Genomic DNA, 8,377 nt, shown 5'->3' on the forward strand with positions numbered 1-8,377 from the left:
ACAGAATACACCTCGAACCGGATCATTTTCCAACACTCAGCGACAAACAGAATGACGATCAATGGTAGACAGGCGTGTGAGCAGGGGTAACGCTACCACGGCAGGGCACCGTGCCCACCTGCGCCGCCCGCAGCAGGCGCGCACCGCCCGGCGCACCGCGCTCCCCGCATCCGCCCGAGGGACCCGCTCTGCGCTGCGGGTCCGTGCGGACCGGGCCGCCTCGCACCGCGCCTACACTGCCCAGACCGAGATGAGCCATCCCCGCCGCCGCTCCGCACGGCTCCACCTGCCGGGCGCCCGCAGCGCCCGCCGCTCGCTCCCGCCTGCCTTCCCGCGGGGCGGGCAAAGCGCCCCGGCGCGCATCTTCCGCCGGGGAAGCACCGCATCCGTCCCTCCTGAGCATCGGCAACTTTCTCTCCTTCCTAAGAGGCGGCGTGCCTCCGGGGGCTGCTGCCAGGCTCTCCGCAAGCAGCCGCATGGCACAGGCTCCCCGCAAGGCAAACCCCTGGAGGTGCGGGAACAAAGCGGGATTACCTAAAGGGCACAGGTCTGCTGGCGGCCGCCGGGAGCCCCGCGCCGGCGGGAGAGGCGCCCTCCCTCCGCAGGACGCTGCCTGTTGCACGGGCCCCGCGGGCTCCCTGCAGGGCAGAAAGCAACTTCGCTCCGCCGGCGCTTCGCCTCCGCGCCGCGAACTCGCGTGGGGAGAGCGGCCCCGGGCTGCAGCCCCGAGCGGCAGCAGAGGCGAGCGGCTCGGAGAAACCCCCTCTTCTCGACTAAGCTGAGCGGTGCTCTGCAGAGTGGGACCCCCCCTTTCCCGTCCCCCGCGGCATCCCTCTGCGCAAAACCAATTAACCCCGAGCGCTCGCCCTCCCGCAAAAGGCAAGACAGGGGGTGTGGGAGCCGACAGGAGGCAAAGTTTGATAAATGAGCATCTCCTGCAATGACAGGTGACTACGGAGCGGAGGCACCCTCCGCGCCGGGCAGGGCACAAGTGCGGCAAAGAAGCACTCACCTGTCCGTGGGCTCCGGCAGGCGCGGAGGGGAAGGCGGGCGGGCAGAGACGAGCCCCGCGCTCCTGTGCCGTCCGTCGGCCCCACGGCACGCAGGATGCCGGGCGGAGCGCCCGCAGAGCAGCGGGGCAGGCACCCGGCAGCCGAGCAGGTGAAGCGGGGCGGTCGCCGCCGCCGGAAAGCAACACGTTTGGCTCTGAACTTTGCAGCTCCAGTCACAAACAAACAAATAGAGCCCAAGAAGGACCTCTCCCATCCGATCCCAGCCTTCTCGGCAGCCGCTGCCTCTCTTATTGGTGCGGAGGTTATTTATTTATTTGATTTCTCCCCCCTCCCTCCCCTCCTCCCCTTCCACACACCCCCCTTCCCTTTCACTTCCCCTCTCCCTCCCCCCTCCCCGGCCTTCCCTCCCCTCCGTGACGGCGCAGCCAGCCCCGGTCCCAGAGCGGCGCACGGGCGGCCGGGCTGCTCTGCGGCCGGCGGCAGCGCCGGTGCCGGGCGAGGGGCGGGCGCGCCGCGGGGAGGCGGGAGCGGAGGCGGGCGGGAGCGGGGCAGCCGCCGCACCGCTGCCGGGCGGGAGCGGAGAGCGGGCGGGAGGCGCTCCCGGGCGCCCCGTCCTCCGCGCCGGGCAGCGGGGACGGCAGGGTGATGCTGCCGGTCACCGCGGGGACAGGGTGGCCGAGCAGGGGAGGACTGGAGGTCGGGGCCGGGGAGGAGGGCAGCCGGCAAGCGCCGGGCTGCTGCCGCCGGGAGCCGGGGGATCCCTCCGGCGTTGTTGTGCGGCCCTCGCCCATGGGAGCTCCGGCGGCCGCGGTGCGGCAGCGGGAGCGGGAGCGGTGAGCGCGTACTAGCAGAGCCGGGGGTTGTGAGTCCCTCTGTGTGTGTTTGCGGGCGTGTGTCTCTGGTAACGCTGCACGCCGTTTGCTTTCAAGGAGACCCTAGACTCGCTAGCCGCAGTGTACTTTGTGTGCAGCGCTTTTCCGTTTTGCTGAAGCTTATGTGTGCTCACTGCAGCGCAAGCTTTATTTTACCTCTGTCTTATCAGTTGCTGAACCTTTGTTTGCTGGTTTGTTGCCCTTTTTTTCCCCAGTCCCCTAAATCCTCGAGCAACACAGTAGGTCTCACCTGACCATTCCTTAGGGCCAAGTACACCACTGTGGTTATTGTAAGGAAAGGGAATGCAAGTTAAAAGCTGGGAATGTAAGACTCCATGAAGGATTCCTTTCACTTCTCCTGCAGTATCCGTCCTAGCTCAGGTTCTCGTTGCAGCTGACAGTGGAAAAAAATATTACTGTCCCACAGTGGCTGTTTTTATACTGCTGTACACACACGTGACAGATAGAATATTGACATTCTTGTCTTCTCTTCGTCCCTCTCCCTTTACAAAGTAGGTTTCAAATTACATATCCCAGTGGAAGAGGACAAAAGTGTAAAATCTGGGAAGTTGGTACAAACTCTTCAAAATATTTGGGAAGGGTGTGTGTGCGTGTGTGCGTGTGCGTGTGTGTGTGTGTGTGTGTGTGTGTGTGTGTGTGTGTGTTATCTGGTTGGTTGGTTTTTGCTGGCAAAAATTGCCACCCTGCTCTCCTGGCAGTAAATAGGCATTCTGGATATTCTTTAACACTTCCGGGGGGGGGGGGGGGGGGGGGGGGGGTGGGGAGAAACCCAAACCATCACTACGATAAACAAACACAGAAATAAAAAATATGCTTAGAAAATAAACTGTTATTAAAAAATATTACTAGGAAAGAAAGCATAAATTACACCCCTATTTCTGTTCAGGTGACAAGACATAGAGATGCAAAGATTGCTTTTAAGCCAGTGAATGAATTCATGTAGATTTGTCATTTCAAACAGACAGTACAAGTCTTTGTGCTGCAACTCTGTAATTCTACCTTTGTCAACTGAAGACAGTAAACTAGAAAGATTAATGTACATTTTGTCTTCAGTAGTAAATGCTATTGTCAGATGGGGAGAACTTCTTAATCAAAGAATTGGATCAATAGTTGACTTTGTTTTGAAGCATTTATTTAAGAAACTACTTTAAAAGAGTGAAGTTCATGCTCTTAATATCCTTAAAGAAATCTCTCAAAGGCAATTATTCTATTTGCCAAACTAGCGGTTACTGCCATGTAGCAACAAAAAGCATGAAAGCTAGATGTGGAAATCCCTTTGGGTTCAGACAGTGCTTTCTCAATGGAAGAAGAACAGTAGGAAATTAAAAAGTGAAATGCACTTAAAAAAAAATCTATTTGAATATTTTAAACAGGTTGCTTTGAATAGGTGAAGTTTCATCTCCAACCAGTAAGCTTCAAGGTCAATGAAATGCAAATGACAAATGTGCTCCCTGCCTAAAAGAATGCCACCAACTTTAGGTAACGTTTAGTGAGCAGTATTTAAAAAGTAGACCACCTGTTATTTTAATCTGTAAACTCTGTGTTCAGCAACTATTTGTTCAGAAGAGCACAGAGTGTCTTTGACTGGAATAAACTACTACATTTTCAAAATATGGGAGGTTAATGAAGATACTACTTTATTAATGATGGACCTGTAATGACGGATGTGCACATCAGTTAGAAGACACTGAGCAATATCAGTTAAATTTAGTCTGACACACTATAATACACCATGTGAAATTTCTACTGGTTCACAGATCTTAAAACACAATTTCATTATGAGCAAACCAAGACTCTTTAGAGAGATTCTAAGAAAAGGAAGCAGTGTGCAAAGCCCATAACGAAATTGATCCTATACTACTGTATTATATCAGCTTCCATTGAAATTAATTAAATGGCTGCTGGATACACATTAAAATAAATTTGATTTGAATAAGTCAAGCTAATAATCAATTTTGGTGACTACTTAATATATTGACTACTCACTATGACTATTTATGCAAGCAGAATATTCTCAGTTCTGGAAACTGAAAAATATGTAAGATGGATAGGAATGAATAACTAAATGTAAGAAAAGGAGACATAAAAAAGGAATAAAAACAGAAAGGAAAAAGGAAGACAAATCTATAAAATTTCAGTTTCCTAAAATTTCATCTAGTGTTGTTTACTTGCCTTCTTTGGCTTCTTTCATCACTTAAATTCCTGTGATCTCACACTTGGCATTTTAGAGTTTTAAAGGGCTTCAAACTGAGACTGCTAAAAAAAATTAATAATAGCAGCCCCCACTGCCACCCACCAACACTGACACAACCTTAAAAATAGCTTTCTTTATTTTCCCATATAATGGCCTGGGTTTTGTCTGGACTCTTTAAATTGCACTTCTAAGGGCTTAAAGAGCTGCTAGCATTGCATGTGGCTGCTGATACACATCCCATTCAGTATGTTGTATTTCAGAAATCCATCTGACGATCTCAGATGCACAGGTTATTATCTTCAAATCAGCTAAATCTGAGCAAATTCTAGTTAAATATCAAGAGAGACAGCTAGTCAGTAAGGAGTTTCTCCAAAACAAGCATTTTTTTGCCCTTGGCCATGTTATCCGTGTAGGAGGCTTTTTACAAAAAAAGATGGATTTTTCTTCCACATCTGAACAAGCAAGTTTCCACTCCTTTTTCAATTTCTTTTCAGGTAGCTGAAATGCTTTTGATCACAATTTATAAATATGTCAGGCAAAGCTGTTAGTAAACTAGCAAGAATATATTGGGCAGTTTGAGCTTTTTTTTGTGTCAAAAATCACATGCTGTCATGTTACAAAGACTCAAGAATTCTACATGAATGCATGTTAAATTAATGGATGGATGACACTTAATATGTTATGAAATCTTACTTAATTATTACTGTATTATGAAGATTTAATGAAAAGATTTTTCAGCGAGCCAGAATTTGAAATATTTTACTACTGGGAGCATTTCAAAGTCAAGAAAAGGTAGGAATTCTCCCTTTTTCAGTCCTAATAATCAGTGCATGGTAAATACCATACCCTGTCAAAGGATTACTGGAGGATACAGTCTGGACTGTTTCTATAAACAATGCTGAATATATAAAACTGATCAGAAGTTGCTAATGTTTTATATTTTAAAGAAAATGGATGCCAATAAACAGGTATGTAATAGGGAAAAAACATCATACAACTGGATAAAACAAAGAAAATCTGTAGCCTTTTAAGAAAAGGCTGCTTTGTTGGAAGATGATGATTTGCTTCCCTTTGAATTAAACCTGAAAGTTCAGGTGATATGAATACATTTGTATAATGAGTTCAGGGTCTAACAACTTCTTGCCTTCCCTATTTGGTTAGGGGAAAATTATTTATTTTAAGGAAAAATTTAGCCACAGGGTCAGGTCAATGGCTTCCACATTGAAAAAAGCAGCTGCCTTTGTTAGTGGGAGTTGTCTGTTTCTGTCCTGGTGACTCAAGATCTTCAACTTCTGACCTTATTGCAGTCTACAACTGCCTAAAGCGTCCAGTGGAGAGGCAGGTGCTGATCTCTCTGTTGGCAAGTAATAAGACCCAAGCAAATGCAATGAAGCTGTGTCAGGGGAAGTTCAGGCTGGACACTAGGAAAAGTTGCTTTGCTGGGACTATGGTCATCACTGGAACAAGCTTCTCTGGGAAGTTGTCACAGCAGCAAGCATGTCAAAGTTCAAGGAGCATCTTGATGATGCTCCTAATTTGTATGGTTTCAGTTTTGGCTTTAGTTTAGGAACAGGGAGTTGGACTTGATGATCGTATGTGTCCTTCCAACTTGATATATTCTACTATTCTATTTTATGATAGGGATATCAAATGGACCATTATTACTATTGTAACTCTAAAAAAGTTGTGTGGCCCCATTTGCCACCAGTGTCCTTCAGCCACCAGGAAGAGCTTCTTTTCTGTGTCAGATGCACTTTGTGTGCATCACATTGAGTGATTAGTAAGAGTTCTCTGAAGAGTACCTATTTTGTATATTTTGAGGATGCTTGAATACCATTCACTGCAACAATATATTGTAATTGTCATAATCCTCTGACATTTGTCCAGAGGATAGTGCTGCCCAAGTCAGAGTTGTTTTTTTGGAACCACTAAAGCTTCCAAACTGCTTAGTTTATGAGCATGTTGATGAATGGCCTGCTGCTGCAAAACATGTCTGAAGTTGAAGCTGATGTCCATTGGATTATACAAGTTTTTCTGATCCTTTTTGAAGTATCACAGAATCATGGAATGGTTTGAGTTGGAAAGGACCTTGAAGATCACTTAATTCCATCCCCACCCTTGCCATGGGCAGGGACACCTTCCATTGGACAGGTTGCTCAAAGCCCCATCCGATATGGTCTTGAACACTTTCAGGAATGAGATAGCTACAACTTGTATGGTCAACCTGTTCCCATGCCTCACCATCAACACAGTAAAGAATTTCTTCCTAATATCTAATCTAAACCTGCCCTCTTTCTGTTTAAAGCCATTCTCTCTTGTGCTAAAACTATAAGCCCTTGTTAAAAGTCCCTACCCCACTCCCTTGCAGGTCCTCTTTAGGTACTGGAAGCTGTTATAAGGACTCCCTGGAATCTTCTCCAGGTGGAACAACCCCAAATTTCTTAGCCTGTCCTAATAGGAGAGGTGCTCGGTTCCTCTAATCATCTTGTTGTTCTCCTCTGGACTCAATGCAACAGGTCCATGTCCTTCTTGAGTAGGGGACCCCAGAGAGCTGGATGCAGCATTCCAAGTGGTGCCTCATGAGAGTAGAGTAGAGGGGCGGAATCCCTTCCTTGCTCTGCTACCCATGCTGCTTTGGATGCAGCCTAGAAATATGTTTTCCTTTCTGGGCTGCAAGTGCACATTTGTTGGCTCACGTCAATCTTCTCATCCACCCACACCCCCAAGTCCTTCTCCCCAGGGCTGCTCTCAGTCCATTCCCTGCCCAGCCTGCATTCGTGCCTGGGATTGCCCACACCCACACACTTGGCTCTGTTGAACTCTAGGAGGTTTGCACAGTCTCACATCTAGAGCCTGTTCAGGCCCCCCTAGTGCATCCCTTCCCTGCAGTGTGTCGACTGCAGCACAGAGTTTGGTGTTGGCAGCAGACTTGCTGAGGGTGCCCTCAACCTACCGTCCATGTCATTGACAAAGGAATATAAGGGGTCACACCCCCATATATGTACAAGTATACACACTGTTAAGCAGGGCACTTCAGAAGATTAATTGGTGTAAACAACGAAGAAAAGATGAAGACAACCTTTCTGATTCTTTGGAACAGAGAAATAATTGAAAATGTAAGATATATATTGCAATTTGAATATATATATATTCAAATACATACATACATATAATAAATTATATATATATGTGTATAATATGAATGCTGGCAGTTTAACTGTGCTTAAATTTTCTTAGGAAGGAATAGAGTGAAGGATACGAAAACATAGACAACACCTTCGGCTCAAACTCTGTTTTTACCCTTGTACCAGATGTTGAGTTTTCAAGCAAATAGTCATTATATGCTTGTCTGTGCTTAAACTTCACCCTACATGGCCAACAGTTTTTTTGACGAGGAGGGGTGTTGAGTGAGAAATATTTTTGATTTGGTCCAATCTGTCTGCTTTTACATGTTTTTGGAATGTCTTCTACAAGTCATAATGGAATTTCAATGTCCCTCCTGAATGCCTTACAAAACTACTTCCACTTAGAAAAAAACCCCACTCTTAGAAAAAGTCTTTAGCAAGGCTTCAAAGGATTATAAACTTATGAAATCCAGAAGTTGCAATGGAAACTGTAAATCTGTCACTGTAATAGTGAGAGCTTATGTTAACAAGCAAAATTTAAAGATGAAAGCTCATCTCTAACAGAGGTGTCTGAAAGAGAACTTAAATATTAAAATTACTTGTCTAAAGTAATACATTTCACAACTGGAATTTTGATTCAATGATAGATATTAGACATTTATAAATAGAAAAGAAAATGTTTGGATTTCCACCACTTTTCAAATAGATGGTATAGTTTTCATTTTAGTTTATTTTGGTTAGTTTTCTGAAATTATTGTATCTGCTGGTTTCATATAAAGGGATGAAATCACACCTTATTTTATATTCAGCACTGTTGGATCTGAAACTGATATGTTTTTCAGACACGTGGTCTGTATTGCTCCAGTGTGCACAGACAGATATCTGTTAAAATTAACTGTTTGCAGAATTGTGTGTAGACACATGACCCACATATTTATATAGTGAAGTTACTAGGTTGCCACATAGATGAACTACATTCTATAATGTTTTAATGGAGATATTCAAAACCACTTTCTTTGTGAAATCCTAGTAATCCCTTACATGGTCATTGACTTCCTAGTCTTCAAATATTTCTGCATGTGCTCATTTTTGTCAACTGAAATGTGGTATTTTAGACAATTTTTTTATAGCTATGTGAGGAAAAAAACGATG

General features: G+C 45.8%; 1 protein-coding gene across 1 annotated transcript; it reads right to left on the reverse strand.

Annotated features, from left to right (window-relative positions):
- Window positions 1-231: 231 nt before the first annotated feature.
- LOC306802671 (uncharacterized protein) lies at window positions 232-1,414 on the reverse strand (the record flags this gene model as incomplete). Its single annotated transcript, XM_079307166.1, has 2 exons — window positions 1,013-1,414; window positions 232-505 (listed from the first exon to the last, which is right to left on the reverse strand). The coding sequence occupies exons 1-2, from the start codon at window positions 1,264-1,266 to the stop codon at window positions 232-234; spliced, it is 528 nt and encodes a 175-aa protein (XP_079163292.1). The 5' UTR covers window positions 1,267-1,414.
- Window positions 1,415-8,377: the final 6,963 nt, after the last annotated feature.

The sequence above is a fragment of the Erithacus rubecula genome (assembly GCF_903797595.1).
Source record: "Erithacus rubecula genome assembly, chromosome: 5".
Lineage (NCBI taxonomy): Eukaryota > Metazoa > Chordata > Aves > Passeriformes > Muscicapidae > Erithacus > Erithacus rubecula.